At 54.5% G+C, this 25,060-nt stretch overlaps 4 protein-coding genes across 4 annotated transcripts; 1 reads left to right on the forward strand and 3 right to left on the reverse strand.

Annotated features, from left to right (window-relative positions):
• Positions 1–6,068: 6,068 nt before the first annotated feature.
• Positions 6,069–8,935, reverse strand: TRIREDRAFT_104230 (uncharacterized protein; the record flags this gene model as incomplete). Its single annotated transcript, XM_006962817.1, has 4 exons — positions 6,069–6,261; positions 6,321–8,476; positions 8,545–8,709; positions 8,798–8,935. The coding sequence occupies 4 exons, from the start codon at positions 8,933–8,935 to the stop codon at positions 6,069–6,071; spliced, it is 2,652 nt and encodes an 883-aa protein (XP_006962879.1).
• A 5,625-nt stretch (positions 8,936–14,560) lies between these two features.
• Positions 14,561–16,501, forward strand: TRIREDRAFT_104231 (uncharacterized protein; the record flags this gene model as incomplete). Its single annotated transcript, XM_006962600.1, has 3 exons — positions 14,561–15,239; positions 15,561–16,128; positions 16,204–16,501. 3 exons carry the CDS (start codon positions 14,561–14,563, stop codon positions 16,499–16,501), a joined length of 1,545 nt encoding a protein of 514 aa, XP_006962662.1.
• Positions 16,502–17,341: 840 nt separating this feature from the next.
• On the reverse strand, positions 17,342–22,191 carry TRIREDRAFT_57128 (glycoside hydrolase family 13; the record flags this gene model as incomplete). Its single annotated transcript, XM_006962818.1, has 3 exons — positions 17,342–17,425; positions 17,513–21,872; positions 21,962–22,191. The coding sequence occupies 3 exons, from the start codon at positions 22,189–22,191 to the stop codon at positions 17,342–17,344; spliced, it is 4,674 nt and encodes a 1,557-aa protein (XP_006962880.1).
• Positions 22,192–23,692: 1,501 nt separating this feature from the next.
• On the reverse strand, positions 23,693–24,822 carry TRIREDRAFT_56897 (uncharacterized protein; the record flags this gene model as incomplete). Its single annotated transcript, XM_006962819.1, has 2 exons — positions 23,693–24,655; positions 24,751–24,822. The coding sequence occupies 2 exons, from the start codon at positions 24,820–24,822 to the stop codon at positions 23,693–23,695; spliced, it is 1,035 nt and encodes a 344-aa protein (XP_006962881.1).
• Between the last annotated feature and the right edge of the window lie 238 nt (positions 24,823–25,060).

A 25,060-nucleotide genomic window follows, 5' to 3' on the forward strand; every position in this document is an offset into this window, starting at 1 on the left:
CCTCAGGTGCTCAGGCAGAAAACGCAGCATAGCCAGCGCCGTGTAAGGCAATGAATCTATGGTGCGGCTGAGTGACATAATGCCATCGATATGCATACCGAAGCATCAAGGCAAGAAAGTCTGGGTCGAAGGGGCCCGTCCGTCCTCCGCATCAGGCACTCACGCATATTACATGCAGTTACGTCAAGCTGCACAGCACTATATAACAAAATGCACTCCAGTAATAGCGCAGTCAACATGCATGCAAGCAGCCCCCATAACCAGAGGACGAGGTGGCCGGCCGGGGGGAAATGGCCATAGGGAACGTTGCCCAGGGCGGCGCCCAACAACGAAATATCACTTTTCAGTTTTCTCTTTACCAGCGAAACGTTTACCAAATCGTCATGCGACCTTCCCTGTCTCCCGCATCAAAGACAAGTCTCGATTTGTGGAGCCAGGCCTACGAGCTCGCCATTCAACGCGAGGAAGAACTCATGAGGAACTACAAGAAGTGCCTCAACAGTTTCATCAACGGCCGTCCTCCGATCAACGCGGATCTCTTGGACCCTAACTATGTGATCTTCATCACAAAGCGACTACTGGAATCCTTGGAGCAAAAGAATGGAAAGAACCCGCCCACCGCCTCAGCTCGTTTTGCGGATATGCAGCCACACGTCGACAAGTTGACAAAGCTCCTTAGATGGTCCGAGCCTGTTGTCAAACCCATCATGAGCACTCAGCCACACAAAGCATTAGCCTGGTCTAGCATCCCCTTGTTTCTTTCTGTAGGTTGTCATATTACAGGATCACCAATAGCAAGCGATGACGAACGCCGTGCTCATGTGGATCAGCTCCTTCAGCACAGGTATCCCTGCGATGAAACCATACTACAAGGGTTCAGTTCCCTCGCCGACATGCAAATGTTCTGGATCGCCTTCGAAAAGTTATACACCGATCTTTCCAGGATTCCACAGCACAAGGAACTCAAGTCTCCTTTAAGCAACCTATACTCATTCATAATAGAGTATCAGGTCCGCGCTGCGTGTCATCTATCCAAAAGTCGACTTCCATGGGCCGCAAAGCTATCAAAGAAGTCCAACAAGTGGATTCGAATGATGAAGTCGATCAGAACACTGAACGAAGGATGTCGCAGCCTGTTAAGCTCGCAACAGAAAGCCCGTATTCGACGTAACAGGGATGCCTGGAAGAAGAAAGCACAGCAACTGAGAAGGTACAAAGAGGTTACACTTTCGCAACAAGAGTACATGTAATCAATCAAGGGCAAACGCTACCCGCTCCCTCTCACAGACCCTCCACAATCTCTAACCTCTTCATCCAATTCCCTGCTCTTGTTGATCTTTTCCTTACATTCGTACAGTCTTTTTCGTCACAAGCCAATCACCGAAGGTCAGCCTTAATCTTTCCGAGACAGCTGCAAAGCCACCTTCTCCATTTTCCTCGAAGGAACTCAAACTTTCATGTAGATAGCACAAGCCGCAGGGCACCAATATAGATAGCTACAGATGCTCCGTTGGTTCACAGCACACACGGATGGGGGGGTTTCCATCAGTGTCCTAAAATCAGAAGACTACGCACGATGAGAGATCGCCCGTTACCGTTGTAAGATCATTAGCATTGGCAGCTCTCCTTCGAGTCACAATGCCGCTTTGCAAGTGCCCTTTCAACTGTGACACCGTAAATAATGATCACATCCCAACCATATTGTTCATCCTTTCACTCTAAGACAAGGCAAAGACACATGCGGTGATGTCGGCGTGTAAGTTGTAAAGCAGTTTCTGCACATGCTCAGCGGCTGCCTAACCGATGCGCGTCAAGCCTCACCCAGATACACGCCCAAGCTTGGTCGGGCAAAGGATTCTTCCTCATCAGGATTACAGCACTTCTTTGCTCGATGTCTCAGGCTCCAAGTTGAGTCTTAACGCTGAAGCGCTTCATGGAAAATGCAGCTATGCACTCGAAAGAGCTGCTTGACGTTGTGACAAATTCTAGCTGAAGTCACAAAGCCATACGAAAAGGGGTCAATGCAATCAAAAGGTATGATCATCAAGCCGGTCTACCATCACATATGTACAACGTCCATCAAGGACCAAACAGCAAAGAGCTACATTTAACATACATTATGCCCTGTGATGCCCTGTGCTGCTCATATCCTTCAAAGGCTGGTATAATAATTTGCAAAAGCTTCTCAACCGTATCACGTCTAATTACACTCACGTAATTGTGGGAGGGTGCGAGGCTCGCAACAAGTGACAAGGCAACAGGTTCGTCAAGACCAAGTTGCAATTGAATCCATCACGATTGGATCGAGCGCCCCTGTTGGAAGGTGCATTAATTAGCCTCAGTGGCCGCCTGACTAGGCATCAGCATGCATTGCCGCTGGACCTCCACAGCATTCTTACATGTAATAACCTCCAGTCACCTGTTCAACACTTTTGCTGCCATAGCAGACCTGGAGGTTAAGCTACCTGCCTTCCATATGTTAGTCACTCACACGAAGCCTGGGGCGGGGTTAAAATTTGCTGTGAAAGCCCTCTAGTAATGCCACTGCCTCAATCCTCAGCCTAGGCACTCTAGTGAGGGGATGTAAGGCGGCATCGGGTGGCAAAACTCGAAGTTGAAGTGCTTTCACAGCAATTTTAACCCCGCCCCAGGCTTCGTGTGACTACCTAGGTAACATAAGGTAGCTTCTGCTACTGACAACCTCATCCATACTAGGTACCCACCTCATAACATGAATACACTATTAATCCAGCTTCAATAGAATAGAATATATATTAAAGTATACTATACTAGGTATACTGTTATAATCACGACCTTGCCTTAGACACTAGGACAAGAGCTCGACATTGACCCGCGTAATGCTGCCCACCTCCTCAATCATGTCAATGCTCAGAGCATCCGCCACATCGTCCTGCATCTCCCAAATCTGCCCTCGGACATGGCATCTCTTGCCCCAGCAATACGGTCCCTGTGCCATGGGCGGATCTTCCTCTTCAAAATCACCCACGTGAGCCCCGTCAAAGAGGTTGAAATCCAGAGAACTCAGTCCCGAAGACTGCGCCCCAGGGTGAGCACGTCCGGCCATGAGCACATCGCCATCCGCATCGACTTGTCGAATGCTGCCATCTCGCTGTGCAGCAGACCGAAACGGTCGGTCACGTCTCCCGGTGTTCAACGCCCAGGCCTTGGCCCATCCCTCGGCAGCAAATGCCCAGATAATCAAGTCCGGGGACGAGTTGAGCGCGATCTCGGTAAGATTGCCGCAGACCGCCACCACATGTCCGTGTATCTCGACTGGATAAGGACAATCGTCTCCAAATGGATCGTTGAGCAAGTCAATGGCGCTATATCTCGGCTCCGGACGGTCAAGTCCGCGGTCGTCACGGGGGCGATATCCGGTAGACCGGGCTTCACCCTCAGTTCGGCGAATGTCATGAAAGATGTCGGGGGGCACTGTGTAAATCACAACAAGCTGTTGGTCTGAGGCTCCATCGCTCTGTCGTGCAGCAGCGAATGTCGCAACGACTCGGACCCCATGTCGTGTGTCAGCCCCCGCAGTATACAAAAGCGGCACGGGTGAATGTGCCTGTGGAGGAGGGCGGAACCACAGCTTCCGAAGGAGACGGGTAAGAGATCCCACGGGAGCATCAGTCCCCAGGCACAGACTTCCCGTGCGAGGATCGGTAAACAGGATATGGTAGCCGTCACTCAGCGGCACTGCCCGGAAGTGATCTGCACTAGCAGCAACAAGGCGTCGAAGGGGGCTGTCCCGCGGCACATTGCGGCTCAGGAGACGCTCATCGTCGTTCCCATTAGCACGAGTGTTGGATCCGCTTGCCTCTAGGTAGATATCGCGGCCGTGCCTCAAGTACCAGGAGTCAGCATCGAGGCAGGACATGACGGCCGAGCTGCCTGTTCCCAGAAGCGAAGTGCTGAAGCCGTGGACGATGCCCTCCAGTAGATCCATAGGGCCACCCATGCCAGCAGCGGAGCTGATCAGCCTCAGCTTTCTCGGAGTATCAACTCCCCTTCGTGGCGGCAGAAAGTAGAGAAAGTCGCTCGGAGATGTGAGCGGGAACCATCTACTGAGATCCTGACCCGTCATGGCATCAACCCAATGCAATTCAATCCCGGCGGAGCATCCAAACGCCACGCATTTCCTCTGAGGACAGATGGCCACCGATCGAGGAGGGTCGTCTGGATGGCAGATGTTGCGATAAACCGACCTCGGGCCCTCCTCTAGTGGCAGCGGTAGGCAAGGCAGCCGATCCTGGCATATACAGGAGGTCGATGACGACACCGCTGATCCAGAGGAAGATGCGGAAGCAGAAGCAGATGCTGAAGCAGAAGCAGACGGAGATGCGACATCAGAAGGGAATGCCAAAGATGTATCTGCCCCATCATCCGCAGCAGCAGCAGCAGCCCCCTCATCCGTCTGAGGCGTCGAAGGGTTCGACGTGCCCGTTCTCTCTCCCATGATATCGCACACCATGCCAACGCGTCCCTCCATCAGAAAAGCCACAGAGTATCGTTCCGCCGACGCATCCATGCTGCACGAAATCACCCTCCTCGGACACAAGATTCTCGTCACAGGCCTCAAAAGCCCCAGCGGCATCCCCTGCCTCCGCCGAATCGGCAACGCCCACCTCAGCCTCTCCGGAAAGCACACATGGTTCAGTTCGTATATGTAGACGACGCGGCCATGCACTGCCATCAGGAACCTGCCGTACAGGCTCACGGTAAAGCTCATGGCCCCGTGCAAATCCCCAGGCATACACCCAGGCACCGCGGCACTGAAATCCGTATGTCCAACTTCCACAAAAGCAGGCCTCTGCTGCTGCCGGTGTTGCTGCTCGCCCAGTAGGCTACACTCCCGCGCTAACCACTTGCTCATGATGGCCTCGCGGCTTAGGCTCGACACCGCCGGCGTTCTTCTCATAGGCGATAGGATGCTCAACATGCTGCTCCACCATCCTCCCTGCTTCAGCATGCTCGTAAGCAGCTCGCGGTTCAGCGACGCGTAATACCAGACTCGACACGTGTGCCTCGCCGCATCGAAGTCCGCAGGAGACAGATGATGGTAGATCTGCTGCAGCAGCTCGGTGGGTAGTCTCATTGAGCTAGGATCATCTTCTCCCAAGTCACATATCAGTACCTTCCCTCATGCCATCACAAAGGCCAACATGCCGAGAATAAAACTCACCATCTTCCTCTTCGCTCCCATACTCTCCGCCAAAGATGTTCTCCACCTCCGCCAACTGCCCAGGAAGCGCATAGATCCTCCTGTCGCCGCTCGTCACCATCGCGACAACGGCCATTGTCTCGCCAGGCGTGCTCATGCTCGCGGGTCGCTGCCAAGTCCCTCTCGACCGCGTCGACCGAGCTCCGGCAACGCCTCTCGAGACAAAGATTTGCGAGGACGTCTTGCAGGCTGGCCTCCAGGACAGGAGGCTTCTCGCTGATTCCGGTTCTGTAGTATATGTAAGGTATGCTTTCTCCGTGATGCTCTGAGGTCAGGGTCAATACTCGATAGAATGATGTATGTTGTGAGAGGTAACTTAGGTTGGTCGTGGGGAGACAAAGAACAGGTACTTAGGTACCTTAGTAGTAGGTGGATGTAGATAAGCAATGTTTTGGATTCAGCAGGAAACGGCGATACGGCCATGTAGACATTCTTGTTGACATAAATTAAGTCCTTATCAAGCTCGCCTTCGTCATTTTTATCGCTCCTCCTCCAAACAAACAAACACAGGTATACAAATCATGCAAAGAAAGGCGCTATCTAACTATTTCAGTGGTATCGTTCTTGCCATATGTAGAGCGGCAAAGGGCATAGAGGGAATTGCAACCAACGTGGAAAGAAAGGGATATTGTAAGGGTATGTTGCGGACAGGTGGTAAATTGCAGCCGTGAATCAGTAACGCCTTGGTATGAGGAATCGGAAAAGGGGAGTGAACAGAAAAGGGCAGCTTCAGCATCCCGAAACAGAGTGGCCGCCGTATCTGCATATCAGAATATGTTCCATGTACGAACGCTCCCCATCTCAAGTCAATCTAGGTAGTATTGGCTCATCTTGAATTTCGATCACGTTGTGCTGCGTTAAGCCACACGTTATCTTCCCCGATGCCCAAAGAGCTGTCTGCATTGGGCAGCACCAGTCTGGGCTGGTCTTCCTCAGACCCGTCCGCAGACCCGTCTTCTGACTCCTCGTCAGTCATTACAATCGGGGGCGGATCAGTGTAGACCCACGGCCGCTCGAGACTAAAATTGTGCATATTAGCATGGAGATTCTGTAATAGACAAGTAAGAGTGGTACTCACGGCACAACGAGACTCGGATTGACAAAGGTCAAGCCCTTCTCCTTGAGTTCGTCCAACGTGCTGCCCCTACGTAGCATCTCTCGTGATTGAGAGCGGTCCGGGCTCACGTCATCAGACTCCTCCTCATCCACGACAGCCTCTTCTGCGCCAGAGCCGGGCGCGGGCTTGATGGCTCGCAGGGCAATGTACTTCATCAGCGGCACATATCGCCTCTTGAAGTAGTAGCTGTACCAGATCGAAAAGGGGATGAGAGGGAAGACAGCCACCGACTGCACAAACGCTGAGAGGGATGCAATCTGGCCAACCATGACGACCTCAAACACAACGAGCCCGACGACGATGCGGTGGCAGATGATCGGCCACGCGTTCCCTGTCGCATGCTGCGGCTGGTCCATCGCATACAAGAGCATGTGCTTGAAAGTGAAATACCCGATCGCGAAGTAGATTGTTCCAAAGATCAGAATGGCGAATCCCCACCTCAGCACGCTGTATATGACGCACAGGTTGAAAACGAGCAGCGAGGTTGGCAGATAGAAGCCGTACTGGAATACGGGCGGCTTCTTGAGCTCCGCATAGTCTCGCGGGGTCCGAGCCAAGAAGCGGTTGATGGGGAAGAGGAAGACGCTCCCGACTTCCAGGATGCGGAAGGGCATCAGGCCAATGCCTTGCAGGATGATGAAACTGATGTAAAAGACGGACAATTCTTCCACATCAGCCGCGATGGCTCTGGGAATCTTGCTTGTATCTCTGAGAAAGTCTTGAAGCACGCTCCAGAAGTCGACTCCTGTCTTCGAAACAGCAAAGACAAAGAAGGTGTTGAAGAAGGTGAAGAAGAAATTCTTGGAGATGAGCGACAGCTCGACGTCGCCGTGAGAGATCATTCCCTGTCGGTTGGACAAGAAGTCATAGAGGTAGGGAACAGCAACGTTGAGCAGCGACACCACCAAGGTAGGGACGCCGTTCTGGAGCAGGGAGTGGATGATGGGATGATACTCAAGCCAGTTGGAGAAGGAGGGCAAGATCTTTTGGATAGTGCATATGCTGAGCCAAGAAGCAAGGAAGGCTGTGGGGAAGATCCAGACAAGAGTGAGGATCGTGATGAAGAGAGTAATTGTCCAACCCTTGATCCGTCGCACCGCCCGAGGCTCATACGTGTTCTTCCACACAATATCCGACGGCGACGGCGCAGCCTTGGTCAGGAACCGGCCAGGTCGGGGATCAATTCGGGCCTGGACAACCAACTGGCAAGCCATGACGGAGTCCATGGTCACGAGCACCATATCTGTGGTGTTGTACTCTTTCTTCCGCGCATCATGGACCTTGTCGTCGAGTCTCCGGAGCTTCTCTTCGTAATAATCAATGGCATCGACCCTTCGGCTTCGGAGCCCGAGGAAGCCATATCGTAGCGAAATCTGCGGTCGGTCACCTTCGCTGACGTGCACGTGGGCTTGGTCAGAATCGTCTCCCAAGAGCCGCCAGTTCTCGCCCGTCTCCTCATCGCCTTCAGTAATGTGCGAGTCGTTCTGGGAAGACTCCGTATGGCCATTTCGGTCGTTGCGACCATTGGCGGCCGAGTACCGCTGCTGCTTGCGATAGCGCGCCCAAGAGACCTCCAGCTTACGGAGGATCTTGTTCCTCTCCTCCATGATCTCGTCCAACGCCTTCCAGTCTCGACAAATTGACACGGCCTCGACCTTGCCAATGCCAAGCCCCTCGATGACGGCTCGGATCCGTGCTTCGGTTCTGAACGACGACGGCACGCCAGTGAGGCGAAACGTCCGGTCCGTCAGGGTCGACTGCGATCCCAAATAATCTTGCCTGTACCCAATTATGCGGAAGGTCTCCTTGTTGATGAAGTAAATCGTCAATCCGACAAAGAAGTAGGTAAAGAAGACGTAGGCCCATAGGAACGTCCTCTCCGCGCTCTTATCCTTTGGCACTCCATCCCCCGCCATGCCCATCGATACCGAGCCCAGGGGCAAGTTCAGCGGCTTATACAGGTCGTCCCAGTTGTCGCCATCGTCGCCGGCCGTGTTATTGCCTCCGAGAAGCGGCGAGAAGTTGCGATAGCTGTAGTTAATCGGCCACAGGACGACGACGGCGAAAAAGGCCATAATGGCGAAGATGCGGGTAGACATTTTGAAAAAGGTCAGAAACTGTTGTCACCACACGTTAGCCGCGGTTGCCCTATGAATTCGACCCTGGAGCCATTGGCAATACGCACAACAAACGCATCGAGTCCGGCCGACGCCAGAATCTGCTGCTCAGACACCTTGTACAGCCGGGGGATCCATCCGAAGAAAGAGTCGGTCAGCGGGGGCAGGCCAATGTTGGGATCGAGGCGCCTCTTGCGCGCGGCATAGAGCGTCGGCCATCGCGGGCGCAATATCTAGAAGCGTTCGACAGGATTCAATTAGCATTCAGCAGCGCTTGTCGACGGATATGCGACATGTTTGGGGGGCGAATGGGCAGCTCACGCAAAAGGCAATCAGGGCGCCAACGCCGAGAATCAGCGACAGCACCAGCTGCACCTCGAGATCGCGCACCGTCTTGGACGCCGGCCGGACGTAGTCGTCGCCATCGCACTTGTCTGGTTTAACGGTGTCCCCGAACATGATGCTTCATTCTCCTCCCGCGTGTCTGGGCTGGCAGAAGAGACGAGAGTCGAGGAGTGAATGCAGAAGCAGAAGCGCCGCGAACGAGGACAAGGAGAGGTTCAGGTTGCATAGGTAGGTAGGTCGAGGTATTGAAAGGTGGGTTTCGACGTTGTTAGGGGAAAAGTCTTGTGACGTATGGAGCGGTTTAGCTTGATGCACGCCGCGATTCATGCGCTAATCTGCTGCTGCTACAGCACTCAAGCACTCAAGCACTACAGCACCTCGAGCTCCCTTTTCTAAGCGAACTGCAGTGCTGGTGTGGCGGACATTCCTACTGCATGATTGAATGTGATTGATGGTTGCATGATGATGTACACCGCCACCACAGCCACAACTTCAAGTTGACAGCTTGAAGCCACAAATTCGGACGCCATCAGACCAGATACTTAACCTGGAGACTGCACTTACATGGCGAGGTCGACTATCTAGGTACATAGATCGAATTCCTCTACCAATATATTCCCCTTCTTTGGTTGAGAGAGGCTCAGATCCAAAACCGCAAGCAATACATCATTGTCCAATCCACGTGGTTCAATCCCGCCCCCCATATACCATGACTCTCCTCCCCCAAAGTGGTCCGATCAGACCTCCATTGGTCTCGCGTTGGGCTCCCATCGCTCTGCCTAAACGGCAAACACCGCAACCCAACGTCCCAGCTAGGCAAGTAGCAATGGATACCGTTCCAATCACCTGGAATGTATGGGGTAGAAGCAGTCCCTACATGTCCAATTATCCGGAGCATCGTGGGGGGTCCTCGTGACGAACCATGCAGCGATTGGTAGTTAAGAGCCGGGGCCAGACATATCATGGCTCTTTATCAACCAATCCATGGCTCCCATCATATTTTCTCGTGATAAAATGGCAACTACTACTAGCTGCATGATCAGTCTCTACATTGCATACAAATGCCCTTGACGAGACCTGTCAAAGCACGCCGTATGGGGCCAGCGAGTCCTGAAGTCCTAGAGCAGGTCCTTACGTCGAGTCAACGAACGCATAACTGAATAGGCTCAACCCAACACCTCGAGTTTCACAGTCATCCTCAATTCTTTGCTCACAACATCTCATGCTCAGCCCACAGATCGTCACAAAAAGGCTTGCGCAAAATCGTACCTGCCTCCAAGGCCGAAGCGCAGCGTCGATAACGCACAGCCAGCGAGATTCGGGCCCGACGAGTTGAAACAACACATTGCGACACAAAATCCAGCCCGTGGCACATTCCGATTAAACCTTCGGATTGCTCTGATGTCGCCGAGTAAAAAATTTTCAAAGAGGCCGCCGTGTCATCATAGCAGAAACCGACTTCCTCTTCCAAGAGTCCTACACCAGGGAGATTGGCGACTTGGCTGCCTACCAACCATGGTTCGGCGGTTCATATCATCCGGCAATTGGTCAGTTCCCATGTGAAAAGCATGTGCCTGGGGTATCACAGCATATGAAAAACCGTTGGAGAGACCTTCGAGGAAGTTTGGCATTCCCAGGTGTTTCTGTTCGTGAGAAGCAGAGGGTAAACAAGCTTCTAAGCTTTCAGTGCCTGCCATTGGATCACTGTACGAGATGTGGGTGCTTCTGAAGAGCTTGTAAGACGTTGGAAAGGCGCAGTATCGACCATAGAACCATCAGCGGGTGTGGCACAGGGCCTCAAGATTTCACCGAAGGGGAAGTCGGTCGTTGTTCGCAGGAGCAGCCTTGATGATATGTTTGACGTTCTGAGACTGTGTGAGACCGGAAACAACTTCCGCGGCGCTGTATTGTTCCACAGGAAGTCGAGCAACGGCCAGCTGGGCTTCTTCATAAGCGTGAACTTTCAGCCATCATGGTCTACCTAGAGGTGCCATGATAGCCACGTAATCCTTGCCATGTTGGATGAGTTTTCGTTTAGGGCTGCCCTTCTGGGAGCCGGACCTCAACAGAAGGCCGCAAGTGGTGCCGCTGAGAGGATTCAAGTGGCATGGACATGACCCGCTTGTGTCGAGCTGCATGAGTTTGCAGGTAGAAGACGTAGGCGAACGTTGTAGAGCCTCGCAGACGCACAGGATAGCCATATCACGACAATATCACGACATGAAAGCATGATGTCGTCTGCAATGCGCATGCATAGGAACGCCAGTCTTGGGTTTGCCAAGCCTTGTTGCTGGGCGACAGCCTGATACAAACAACGCATCGCTCACCAGATCGCTGGAAATCCAGAAGCATACCTGAAGATTATGGCCTGACTTGCGTACCGCGGCTTGGCGTCGAGTGCCCCTGCGTTAGTGTAGTACGACCGACCAAAAGTTCAAGATTCTGCAAAAGAGTCTCGAGAGTATCCGTTGCGACAGATGAAGGATCGTTGTCAGATGCTGTGCCCCATATGAGCCCTGCCTCGGCATGGCGAATGCTGAGTGGACGGATGGCTTTGTCCAAAGCAGGGTTACCGTGAACCAGAATGTTTCATGGGCTGAATCTTTGCTGATTTTCCCACTGTCCTGAGGGACAAGGATAGCTGCCTAGCGTCCAAGATGTCGACACTCATAGGGCCTATGCCTCCGAAGTGCCAGAGGAGGAAATAAGGTTGTGGGGTAGAAGCATGACACGAGGTGGTAAAAGTTGTCTCTACCTCCAGAAACGCTTGAGACCTCACAGCGTGTGTTTCGAAGGTCTCTACAGCGCTCCAGGCTTCGAATAGTAAATAATATCATACCGTCAGGATGCTTCACTGGCCCTTTGTCGCTCATGTCGACGAAAGAGGCGAGGCGAAGCTTCTCCTGCTTTGATAGAGAGTAAGGAGCGGTGAAAGCAGAGGAAGGTAGACACCTCGAGATGGCATGCTCTCCCATGTAGATTCGCTGCTTCTGTCGCACACTGCAGCCGCCCGTTGCAGCATGTCTCAAGATTATGCTCAACCGAACACGTCACTGAGAAGCACCTGGCACAAAGGTAACATATGGGACATCTCGGCGAGCCATCTCCGTCTCGTTGTTCCAACGGCGTAGCAGTACGGAACGCCTGGGGGCGTGGACAATGTCCTTAGCGTAAGGTCGACAGGTGAGGAGATATCGAGGGAAGGGGGCGTGTAGCAATGGCTGAGTGTTTGACAGGAGGACCGAGGGCTTCCTCTAGGAGCTGAAGACCTGGAAAGGGTAGTTGGTGGAGCCCAGATCCTGAGACATGAGCACAAGCTCTCATCAACACACGTCAAAGGTTGACTCCCAAGAGTCTTCTGTGCCAGGTCCATTACACAAACGAAAAGTCTGTTCTGCCTAACCGATGCGATGCATGCCCAAGACACGCTGAAGTTCCGATCCCGCATGATCCCGGTCGAGCAGCATAGCCTAGGCACAATCATCCATGTTGTGCTTCCGAACGTTGTATGATAAGGACCGAAGCGCACGTCAGCTTCATGACTGCAGACATGCCGCCAATAGACGGCCATATGAAGGCGTGTTCTATACACACATGTACAGAATGGACCGTGCAGTGGGCTGAGGCAAATGTGACATGTTGGGATTGGCCGAGAGGAGTTGACTGTAGAAGGTCGGCCGCGTGTTGGTGTCTTTAATCGACCGGGGACCGGAGATGCAGAATCGACAGGTATAAAAGGAGAGGGAGTCCCGGTGGGAGAGGTCTTTTGTTTTCGGAGGTCAGATCCCAACAATTTGCCAAATGAATTAAGAAGGCATCTCCTTGCAACTGATATAGACCATCTGATCAGAGAGCCACCTCCATCTGTACAAGATGCCCCAAGATAACGCAACCACTGCGCAAGCAAAGCCACAGGCAAAGAATAAACCCAGTGGGTCCCTTCCCGAGACCAGCCAGATATGCAATCTCCGGGTGCTTGAGCGAAGAGTGCTAAGGACATCGGGCACAGCCATCTCGCAGGTGCAGGTGCCATATGGGATCCAGAGATTCACGACCGAGTGTGATCCCTGGCTTGCTCGTGGGACGCTCATTGGCATTGCAACGAGCAACCAGGGCGGGCGGCAGAATGCAAAAGCCAAGAACGACGATGACAGGTCGACAGTGGCCACTCAAGGCTCCAGCAAATAGCCTTGTGATGTCTGTGGCTGTTGTGCACATTGACCCATAGGGGCTCGGAGGGAGTGGGTGAACCCCAGGAGGTTTACCGAACCACTGGCCGTAAATGATATGAAAATGCCGATTCTTTTCTTGACTTGCGTCTTGTTGGATTGTTGGATTGTTCCTGAACCAGGCACCATCTTTGGGTGTGATATGATAGGGCGAGTCGAGTGGGGGACAAGTTTGAGAACTAAGAATGGCTCTTGAAGCAGATGCCGAGGCTGAGGCTGAGCATCGTCAAAACAAGATTAGGAGATCTAAAACATGTTCTTGATGGGATTCTCGGATTCATGGTGCGTCCCGTGCTTTGCATGTAGTGACTTGTATGCGCCTGAACGAGTAGCTGTCGAGTGTGTCGTCCTGCTCGGCACAGCCTCAGGTCTGCATACTCGTACTTTGTGCTGGAGGAGCCTGTAGGCAGTGGTTGGTCAGGGGTAACGATCCCTCGAGCCTCGTGTCGGTCTGTAGTCTGCAGGTATGTAAGCAGCATCGAGTCTTCTCCCGCCAGCACAAGGCCGAGGATTGCCCCGAGACGGGAGGGAATCGGGCCATGGCGGTGATGGCTTCTGATTCCCCGCACTATTGCCAGGCGTGCTTCAGATAGTCGAGATATGAGGCAGAAGGGTAGGCCATATAGTAGATGGCTAGGTGACGAGCCACGGTACTTGGAGCGTAGAAGTTAGCGGTAGAAGCAACATCGAAGACGGTTCCCGGTGGTAATTTTGTTTCTCTCAGCTCGCGAGCAGGGTCCAGGCGGCGCGAACACGATCACGAGGCTAGAACGAGATTTGAGATGAGGGATCCAATCACTGCTGAGCCCCTGTTTCGGAGATCATAGATGGGTGAACAGGGGTGAGAAACGTTGCGGCTGCCACCTGCCAACGGCTAGGTACCTGTCCATACCAAGTGTTTAGAACGTACTGGGCACAAGAGACGGTAGCAGCTGGTCAGCCTCGGGGAAATTGTCGCGCACGGCTCCAGCCTTGGAGTTGTTGATCAGACAAAGAAGGGCAGGTTGAGGAGAGATCCATCTTTCTTAGAGTGTGCTTTTTCTAAGGTATAGCTGGTTGGTACCTTCCACTCTCGGCACATGATCCGCGGAGTAATCGATAAGGTAAGGCACAAGCTGTTGAGGGTGCAGGTACCGGTACCGACTGCGCGCAGAAATGACGTATGGGGCCTTAGGGGCCAAGGGACGAAACGCTTGTCTGGGGGACGTGCATATCGACGGGAGACGGTAGGCAGATGTGAATTTGCTACAAGTCTTATTGGCATCCTGGACTTGCGTTTGCTGTGATGATCAAACCGTTGTGGTGTTGCTTCTCTTGATTCAGGTCCAGTGACTGTTTGATTGCTCGCGGCTGTATGCACTTTGTACGGATACTTGCGCCCCTAACAGTGACAGCTGTTTGCATTTACCCGCCCTCTCCGCATCCCGCTAGCGACGGAATACGACCTGAAGAACCTCACTAGCAGCGTCTCGACTGTGAAATCAGCGATAGCTCCGGGCTTTGTTAGGTAATGGCTGAGGCCTCACCTGGAGAGATTCAGCGCCTTGTGCAGTGCATTCTTCTACTTCTAACCAATCGCTTCATGATCCAACTCCATCTCCCGTCTCAACATGTCTCCAACTCGTCGCCGTCGTCCATCACCAAAACCCTCCTGCTCCTCCTCCTCCTCTTCCTCCTGCTGCTCCACCCCCCGTCAGACCCTCAAACCCCCCCAGCCCAGCCGAGGACCGCATTTCCCGCTGACGCACACACCCTCCCCAGGGCTCTGAATACGGGCCTCTACAGGCCCTCGTTGGCTCCTGACGGGGCCCGTCTTAGCGCTCGCGGGCTGTGTCAGCTGGAAACGGAAGCCCAACCAGGGCGCCACAGCCAATACGGCCCTGCGCCAAGTGCTGGAGCGGCCACTGATCCGAAGGGAATGCCTCCACTGAACTTTGTCCACCTGCGCCCATCATTCCAGTCCCCTGCGCTGCCACTCTACAGCATTCATTTTTCCAGCCCTTTGGTTCCCTCTTCCTCCCCTTCGCCTCGACCTCGCCATTCCTCAACCTCGACTCTCGCCGCCAAAACACCAAACCCGCGTCCATCGCCAGCCTCTGCCGCGTCGGACTTCCTCTCGCTACCTTGTCGCTTCGTTTTCCCTTGTGCTCGCCAGACACGCGCCGTCTCTTCCGTTTCCGCCGCTGCCGGTCACGATCGACACCGATCTCTCTCTGATCTCTCCACTCACCTAAGCCAACGACTCGGGATTTGAACGACGAAGACGGAAACAACGGCACGGTCTTGTGAAGAGGAAAAAAAAAGAGTCTGGTCTTGAAGACGGCATTTCATAACGACGCGCTTGCCCCTCCTGGACGACACGACTTTACAAAGAGAATTCAACCTCCATCTTTTCTTTTTCTCTCCTCTTGGTCGGCGCATCTCGGCCCACGCACGGCGCTTTTTTTTCTGAAACAAACAACAAATTTGTCGACCTCACTCTCGGATTTCCTTCTTTATTCTTTGCTTAGGGTTTGACGCAGGCGTCAATCTTCTCTCAAGCGACCTCAACCTCGCTCTTCTTTCTTTGGCAAACTTCGTCGTACATATTCTCTTGACTCCTCCTCTCGCCTTCGCCGCCCGCTCCAACACGTCACAATGGGTAATGCTAAGCCTCCCTGCTCTCCCGCTTCCGAGCAATCCGCCGTCTAACCAGCCCGCAGCTGCTCAAGCGCCCATCACCACCCTCGTGCCCTTTGCCGATCGCGCCCAGCTGCCCGCCTGCGCAGCCGCCTGCGGCCACCTCTACGATGCCAACGGCGCCTGTGTGCCGCCCGCCATTCCCACCAACACGCCCGCCGCCTACACGTCGTGCTTCTGCTTCGACCCTCGCCTTGCGCCCTTTTCCACCACCACTGCCGGCGTCTGCGACAATGCCTGTACCGGCGACCCCAACGGCCTCGCCTCCATCACCAAGTGGTACCACAGCGTCTGCAACGTCAAGAACGTAGCTGCGCCGACGACCTCCACATCAACGACTACCACCAGCGGCGGTGCTTCCGCTCCCCAGCGGACAGACGGCGCCCCAAGCGGCGACTGGTAGGACAATTTCCCCCCAAGCAGCCTTACTTGCCAGCATCGCTCAGACACTGACTGTGTTGTCTTCTCGCGCAGGATCTCTAACCATTGGCAATGGGTCGTCATGCTCGTCATTCTTGTAGTCGGTATTGCCGGCATCTGGATTGGCGCCTGCATCTGGCGCCGCCGCTACCTTCGCAACCGCGAGCTCCGACGACAAGCCGCCGGCAACACCAACTCCTGGGGCTCCGGCATGCCCGCCGCGGAAGCCGGCGCAGGCATCCCCATGACCTACCAGGACAAGACGCATACCGCTGCCACCCTGCCGAACTTTACTTCGACCTCCGAGAAGCGCGGCACAACAACGAAGCTGTGGCCGTTTTCCTCATCATGAGACAAGGACGAAAAAGGAGTTTCAAGGGAAAAGAATTGAAGAAAGAGATGGGATGACAGGACAATTTATACAGCAGCCTAATTAAGACGAGCACTACGACATTTTCAACCTTTCTATACTATCCTTTATTACCATTTCACCCCGGACAGATGCCGGCCTTTCGAAGAAACATGTTGATCGAAAAAAAAAACGTCAACAAGTCCCGCCGCCTTCGCTCTCTGTGCATACCTGTCTCATCGACCGGCTCAATAGGCGCGCTCCTCATCGAACCATCATACTCCTATTCCCATTACACTTTCATTTTACAAAGTCATTGCTGTTACAATTACTTGTTGGATTTTCACGGCGTTGGCTCTGCGTTTTTGTTGTTCCAGCTGATGGGCTTTTTTACAACTTTGGTGTGCTCTGTTCAAAAGAGGGCTGGGGGAAAGTGGATTTGGAAGAAAAGGAAAGTAGAGAATTTGGGTGACTTCGTACCCAGTTTCTTTTTCTGTTGTGGGAACTGGATGGTATCGGGGCATGGAAATGCGAGACGAGGCTCGGGAAGACATGTCATGTCATCGAATCATAGCACGTCGCATTTATATCACAACGCATCATTCTGCGGTGTACGTGGTTTTCGGTCCTCCATGCATGTGCTAGTTGTACTTAGGAGAGCGATGGAATAACCACATTCTGTCTTGTTTCAATTCTCACAGCTTCAAGCAATCCACATATGTATACCTGTATCCCTTGATAAGCCCACGCCCTCCAGAATGCTTCCATTTTTTTCTACATCATGCTGATATCGTTTACTCATAAACACTCGTGTCGCATACGCTCAAGAAAGGAAATGAGCTCTCAATTTCTGAAACCATCCTGCACTTCCATGGCGTCCATGTACAGATCAATGAGACAGCCGGCGGACCACGCCTGCGTCGGGCTCTGCAACCGGGTGTTAGCAAATTCGTTGATCGACAGTCTGACGTACACTGGAAGCAAAGCAAGAGAAAGAAGAAGAAAAAAACTCACAGAATCGGGACAGAATTCTCCATTCTTCTGGGTAAGCTCCGTCAGACCCGCCCAGGGGCTCTCGCGTATCGCCCGCTTGCACCCCGCCAGCCGTCTCGTCACCTGCTGGAAGGCCTCCGTCCTGCCCTCGGCCGTCTTCCTCCGCTGGAGGTCAAACTTGAGCAGCGCGCGAAGGAAGAAGCCCGTCGGCCACAGCCATTCCGGCCCCTGGTGATAGTTGCGGCCTTTGCTCGTCGCAAAGTCGTGGCTGTCCTCGCTGTTGCGGTAGTACGGCCGGTAATCCTTGTCGGCAGGGTCCAGAGTCGCCATGCCAGTGGGCCCGCGGATCGTCGAGTCTGCAAGACATAGCGCGTGCCAGGCATGCTTGGGGTCAAAGAGATCAGAGGCCACCGTCATGGCGATGGCAAAGTTGGGTCGCAGCTGGTAGTCCTCGTACTCCTTGCCAGACTTGTAGAGATCCTTGTAGATGCCTCGGCGAGCGACGACGCTGGGGTTCACGTCGTACTTGGCATCGTCTTCGGGAGACAGCGGCACGTAGTAGCACCTTTCGAAGTTGGCCTTGATGAGATCGGCCCACTGCGTCCATGAGACGGTCTTGTCCTCTGCCGTCTTAACGCCCGGGTAAGCAAACTTGCCTTGCTTGCTGAGCTGTTCTACCCATCTCAGGGTGCTGTAGAGTAGACCGGTGATCTCAATGGCGGCGCCATCGCGAGGAGTGCCGGGGATGCCCTTTGAGCCGGCCTTTTCGCTCTCGCCCATCTTGTCCATCCAAGTGCCGCAGTTGAACTGGTTGCCTCCAAAGACAATGCCGTTGCTCCAGTCGACCTTGATCTCTTGGTTGAAGCCTTCATCTCTCATCTGCGAGTCGATCTGGGGTCCAGCATTCGCCTCGCGGAACTTCATTCCGGACGCGTGTCGCTGAAGAGCCTCCTGTATGATCTCTTCGATGCTGCTCTCGACAGAGTATGTGCGCTCATCATCTACCGGGAACCAAGTATCGTCATAAGGGAGGAAGCGACGCCTCACTTTGACCTTGAGCAAGTCGAGGCCCTCTGGTGCGAAGCGGGTATAGTCCTGAATCGCCTGGAGGAAGAACCACACCGAGTCTCGCGAGTTGTAGCGCGGTGCAGCGCCGCTGCTCAAGAGGTTGGGAATCATGCCATGCTTCAACACGCTTGCAAAGGCAAGAATGTGCTCCTTCGCCTCGGCAAATCGGCTGGTGCCGAGATAGAGTCCGCGAATGGAGATGAAGACGTCGCGGCCCCAGCATCTCGCCCACTGCACCGCAAAGTGCGGCAGGCCGGCGGCAATCGAGGGCACCTGCTTGTCTGGCCACAAAGAGGCCGACTTGACCAGTCCAGTCTGCTGGATGCTGACCAGGGCCAGGCTTCCAAGGAACCATTGGCCCTTGGCGACATGCTCATTCATCAGCTCAAAGGCACGATCGCAGCTGGCTCGGTACGCAGTTCGAATGGCCAGTGCAAAGTATCTCGGCAGCAGGAAGCTAGGGATGGCCCTGATGGCCTCGAACCGCTCCCGCAGCCAGGCCGCTGGTCCAGAGAGGCCCTCACTACCAAAGACATGGCTCTGCTTCTGAATACGACCGACGATGTAGTCCAGTGCCCAATGGCCGTCTCGCAGGTTCTGGCAAACTGGGTGCCCAAGATTGTTGTCGCGAATAACGCCTTCGAGGACGCTCCACCAGCCCTGCAGGCCAGCATAGACGAGCTTTCCATGGCCGGGAATATCATATACCCCGTCCTGCCCATCGGTGGCGTCTCTCTCCTCGGCCTCGCACCGGTACAGCAAGAAGTTGAGGTCGATGAGGTTGAGATTGGCCCAGGCTGCCTTGGCGCCCGAGGTCACGTAGTTGTCCAAGCCGGTCGAGTGTTCTGCCGTGGGGATCCAGGTCTCAAACAGAGCGATGCTGCCGGGAGGGAACTTATCCCGGACGGAGATTGTGGTGTCTTGGCCATGGTACTCCATCTTGATTCCAGGAACATCTACAACCTGGCTGGGGAGGCCCCGGAGGAACTTGGTATCGCTTTGCACAGTCTTGACAGTCTCTTCCCGGTCATCGACCTCGAGCATCCAACTGCCCAGATGGTTGGCTCGGGTGCCCGTTAGCAGTACGGGATTGAACTCTCCCCTTCCATTGCCGTATCCGGGGAATGCGGTGTGAGCGATGAGGAAGTAGCCCTTTCGAGACTCGGGATGCACTCTGTGCACGGTAATGTACTCTCCCTCGTGATGGATGTGAGTCTCGTTGTAGCCGTCCTTGCCCATGAGGGTGTGGATCTGGTTCAAGAGCTTCTTGATGCTACCAATGCCGCCTTTGCCCCTGCCAATCTTGATCGTCGGAGTCCTCGACGACTCAGACGTGTAGAGGCGCTTCTCATTCACGAGATCCACCAGCTTGGGGTAAATCTCGTCGTAGCCCATGACGCTTCCAGTGGCGCTGGAGCACATGTTGACCAGAGCGGCGTTTGGCAGCGTGTCTCGTGCGTCACGCTTCTGGGCAGGAGGCTCGTTGTCGTGAGTGCAGTCCATGAACAGGGCGTGGACCGGCGATGGTCGTATCGTTCGGATAATCTCCCTTGTGAGGTCTGACTTGCCCTTGGAGCCTGATGGTGTATTGACATCCGACTTGGAGATGTCATCGACCTCGAAGCTGCCAATGGGGCGGCCACCGTGTCTGTGAACGAGTCTGCTCAACTCTCCCGTGCTCCATGCCTGCATGGCTTCGCGGATGAGAGAGCTGATTCCAAGTCGCTTGACAAAGACATAGTCCATCTCTTCAGATCCCGTGAAGAGCTCGGCGACAACGTACAGGTTGGGTCGAACTCTTCGGGCCTCATCCAGAATGTGCTCCGCAACATGAATCGGGGTGGAGTGGCAGTTGTCGATGCGGAAGCCGGCAAAGTGCTTGGCCAGCATCCGGGCGTACTCTGTCATATGGTCCCACAGCCATGGGCTGTCCTCCCGGCGGGAGCCATATCGCAGCTTGACGCAGTCTCCCCAGACAATCACCTCTCGTCTCAGATACACGCGGGAGTCGGGCCCGGCATTGTCCACCAAGGCGTTACCGCCCCATACCCAGCCATTGTTTGCCAGCGCCCTCTCTCCCGGAGAGAGCTTCGCTGTTGTTTCGTTCTCGGGCAGCCGGGAAAAGTACGTCTCAATGATGGGGTTGGCCGCATTGATCGGGCCCAGCTTGGGCCCATGGTCGTCCATGCGAACATACTTGATGCGGTTGAAGAGCTGTTCCAGAATTTGGTTGAGATCCTTGTCGTATTCCTCATAGAACGGAACATTGATGGCATCGAGAATCTCGACAAGCTTGGCCTTGGCGGCCGTTGTGTTGACGGTGTCCGCGCTTTCGCCCTCGTATCGTCCAAAGGCAAACGAGAGCAAATTAGCAGCAACATTGGGCTCCACGCGCCGGCGGAATCGTTCTCCTAGCCGGTCAGTGCCCTGGAGCGCGTACTTCTTAACAAACTCGACTTGTTGCGGGAGCTCTGCCGTCTTGAGGTGCTCAAAGTCGTTCAAAGTAGCAGAGCCGTCTTGGGGCGGGATGGCCTTGCCACCAACCCACGCCTCGACGATCCTGTCGGCATCTCGCTCGACGTTGATGGCGTAGTACTCCCACAGCTGAAGCGGAAGAATAACGTGCTCTTTGATGCCCTCCATGAGCTGCAGAAGATCCTCTGTGGTCTTGATGTCGACGGGCAGCCCCAGCTTCTCCAACTGGCCGCCAAGCTCCAGCAGCTTCGTATCGAGCTCGTACGCCGACTGCAGCCATGGGGCCGTGACCAAGTTGTATCCGGCCTCGGGGTGCTCCTGTAGCCACTTTGTGTTGTGTGCAGTGTGGTTGAGGACAATGTCGGTCAAGCTCAGCAGGGAGTACTTCTGCTCGAGACTCTCGACCAGGTCCTCAATGTCCTTTTCGCCTCGAGGAAAGCAGGCGGGGTCCCAGCCCAATTGGTCGTACAGACTGTAGGGCGAGTTTGAAGCACCTCGGACCTGCAGAGGCGTAAAGTGTATCATGTTGTATCCCCTCTCGCTGATGCCCCGCAGGTGGCGCTCCCAATCGCCGGGGAAGCGGCCCATGAGCTTGCTGATGATGGAGAAGAGCGACAGCGCCGGCAGCGGCAATGGCCGGCCATCGAGCTTGAGGCGAGGGGCAACATCAATGTAGTACACGGGCGTCTTCTTCAGAGCCTCGTGGCGGTCGGAGGGCTTGGGGACGTCGTCGTCATCGAGCTTGGGCAGCTCAGCATAGGTGGTGTAGAAGGCGAAGACGCCGGACTCGTAGATGGGGATGGAGATTTCGAGCGTGCGATTGAAGTCGGGAGTCAGTCTGGGGGATCACTTGTCAGCCTCGTCTGGCCTCCTCATAGCAGTCATTGAGCTTCTGTGAAAGAGCTCAGGCATCAAACTCTGGCTTACTTGTACTCTCGAAACTTGTCCCGCCGAAACTCGCGGCCCTGCTCCGGGATGTTGACCCAAAGGCTGCCATTGCGGCACACCGACGACGTGCCCTCAATGGCGAACCGGACCGTGACCGGGTCGTCGCTCTTGGGCTCGAGATAGATGTACTCTCCGGCCACCTGAGGCGAGCCGTCGTCGTTGAGCGGCAGCAGATAAACCTCCGTGGTCGTCATGATTCTTGGGCTCATGGTGGGAAAGGAGAGGGGCCCAACAGCTGCCCCGCGGTCTGCCCTGGTTTTGTAGCTGGGCCTTGTGGTGGGCTGGACGACGCTCAGCGGGCTTAGCAGGGATCGGCTCCGTGTGATCCGCTGTGCCAGAGGGCTAGCAGAGGCTGTAACGTCGTGCGGTCAGAAGGGCTCCGAGCGAGTGCGAGAGAAAAGGAGCTGGAGCTGGAGCTGGAGCAGACAGATCAAGAGACGAAATGTCCTGGTTCACGTCCAGACCGAAAGTCAGGTTCCCCCTTTTGGGCACACACGAGGGATTCTGCTGCTTTTTCCCGCAAGCGAGCGAGCGGCTGCTGCTGGTTGGCCGGCAGGCTCTTGGTGTCATGTCACTGTCATGTGCAGGCGCTGCTGCTGCTGCTGGAGGGGGGGCCGCTGCTTGTTGCGCCCTGTTCCAAGGCACCAGGAACCACCGGGCAAATCAAGGAAACGCTGCCAGGGCTCTGGCGCCAGTTGTGTGCTGACGGCTTCCATGCTTGGGCAGTCTTGTTGCTGTTGATGTTTCCCTGTGATTTATTACAGTGATTTTATTCCAGGCCATCATCTGGTAAGACGCGAGGGAATCTGCCCAAATATTTCAATGCCTACCAAAGGTAGCTCAACAGCAGCAGGGTGACAAACATCGGCTTAAAAGCTGTACCAACGACATCACGCCGATGCCCATCGCGATGCATCGAGGGCCGCAACCCCAGATGAAGCTACATCCGCTAGCTCTGCCTCTAGCAGCAAGGCAAACACGCCTCAATGCCATTAAATGCCCCATTGCCTCCTAGATAAAATAAGAGCCACGGTTCCCACGCGGTGGCTTGCAAAGACACAGCCAGCGGAATCCGGTTGGTAGCTCGAGAAGCTCAGAGCTAACAAGCTTCCGCCCTCCCACGCCCTCGGGATCGGCCTTGTGATGAACACCTGGCAACCAGGCGTAAATCCCGTGGCAAATTGACGGCATCTCGGTCCAATCCATATCGAATTTCTTCATTTTCCGATTTTAGGATTGCTCCGACAGGATCTGGAAATGCTACACCTCCCACTCAGATCCAAAGTCTGGTGAAGCTCTCCCATTCGCAACCCCGCTGGCCAGGGGCGGTGACGTCACGATTAGGTTGTCATCATCCGCCTTGGTTGGCCATTGCTAGTGAGCTTTTTCTCCTTACTTAATCCTCGGGTAGCCTAACTAGAATTGTTCACGATAAGTCATCCACCATGAGACAGGACTCCCTACGACACTCCAACACCATTCACGAAGCGTTCGCACGCAATGAGACACTCTGAGGCACTTGCAAGAGAACGACATGTCGAATCAAATTCACGACACTATCAAAGAACGACATCATCCGATCAGCCACTCAACTCGACATCACATCTCACAGTTACCACGTCTCTTGATGCCTGACCAGTAATACCCCATCAATGCATTGCATCCAACTGATGGCCTTTCCGCGCCTCTCCTCCATCGCATATCGTCCACTTAGTGACGCTTGGCGATTTCCTGGAACCGCTTAGCAGCAAAGCCCGCCTCGGCCATCTCAACCGCCAGCTTGGTGGCTTCATCAAGGTCCTCCTCCGGCAGTCCCAGCGCCTTGTTAGCCAGGCCATACTTGGCCTCATAGTTGCCGTCGCCGTTGGGATAAAAGGCCCGCGAGTACATGGCCATTCCAAAGCCCAGCATGTTGCCACCCTTGAACAGCTCCAGGCCTCGCTTGTACCGAACATCACTTGGCTCGTACTCAATCTGCCAGTCGGCGTCGGTGGTGCCCAGCACCCTGTTGAGGCTGTCGAGCATGTCTCGCTGTGAAATGAGGAAGCTAGAGATGTAAAGAGCCTTGTTGCGCCAGTGAGAGATGGTAACCGACTGGTCATTCTCGTCTTCGGGCAGCTCCTTGAGACTGAGCAGCTGTGCCGCAGCCCGGCCACATTGACGCCAGGTCGACGTGTTGATGCGCGTCTTGCCGTCGTCGTAGAAGGTGACCTTTCTCTCCGGGATGTCGAAGCCGTACCACGCGTTGCCCATGGAAAGCGAGTACTCGTACCAGAAGCTGCACGACATGTAGATCCACGACAAGCCGGCCTTCTCCGCCGCGGCGACGCCAGCCTCGGTGCCCGCCTGGGTCATGATGTCCGCCTGCAGCGCCTTGTTGGCGTAGTCGGCGCCATACGAGTTGGGCATGACCCACGGCACGCCAGCCTTGCCCGCGGCGTCGATGAGCTTGGCCTGGGCATCCTTGGGAGCCGTCACGGCAAGGGAGATGAAGAGGAATTGCTGTCCCTTGAGGGCGTCGACGATGGTGTCCTCGTCATCGTAGTCTACCTGAGCGACCTTGACTCCCTTGGGAAGCTCGCTGGCGCTGTTGATGCGGGTGATGGCAGTGACGGTGTGCTTGCCAGTCTTGAGAAGCTCTTCGGCAATGTGTTTGCCCACTTGTCCTCCGGCCTGATGAGAAACACATTAGCATTACATTCAGCAGAGTAGGTATGTAGGAAGGAGAGTTGGTTGGTGATGGTGATGCTTGAGGCTTCAAGACTTACACCGACAATAGCCACACGCTCGATGCGGTTGGTGAAGCCTGCAGGCTGGTCTTTAGCGTACTTGATGGACATGGTGAATTCTTGGAATCTTTGTTGGGTGGATCTTGATATAAGTGTGTGAAGAAGTGTCTTTGCTGTGTTGCTCTGCTCTCTTCTTTCTCCTCGAGATGAACGATTCTCCCCATCTTTATATACATTTTTCTCAACGCCTCTAGAATCCTCTGCATCCAACACCTTCTCCTCTTCTCCCTCCTCCTTCTTCTTCTTCTTCATCATCATCCAATACCCACAGCCTCATCCTTCCCCCTTC

This window comes from Trichoderma reesei (genome assembly GCF_000167675.1).
Source record: "Trichoderma reesei QM6a unplaced genomic scaffold TRIREscaffold_3, whole genome shotgun sequence".
Taxonomy (NCBI): domain Eukaryota; kingdom Fungi; phylum Ascomycota; class Sordariomycetes; order Hypocreales; family Hypocreaceae; genus Trichoderma; species Trichoderma reesei.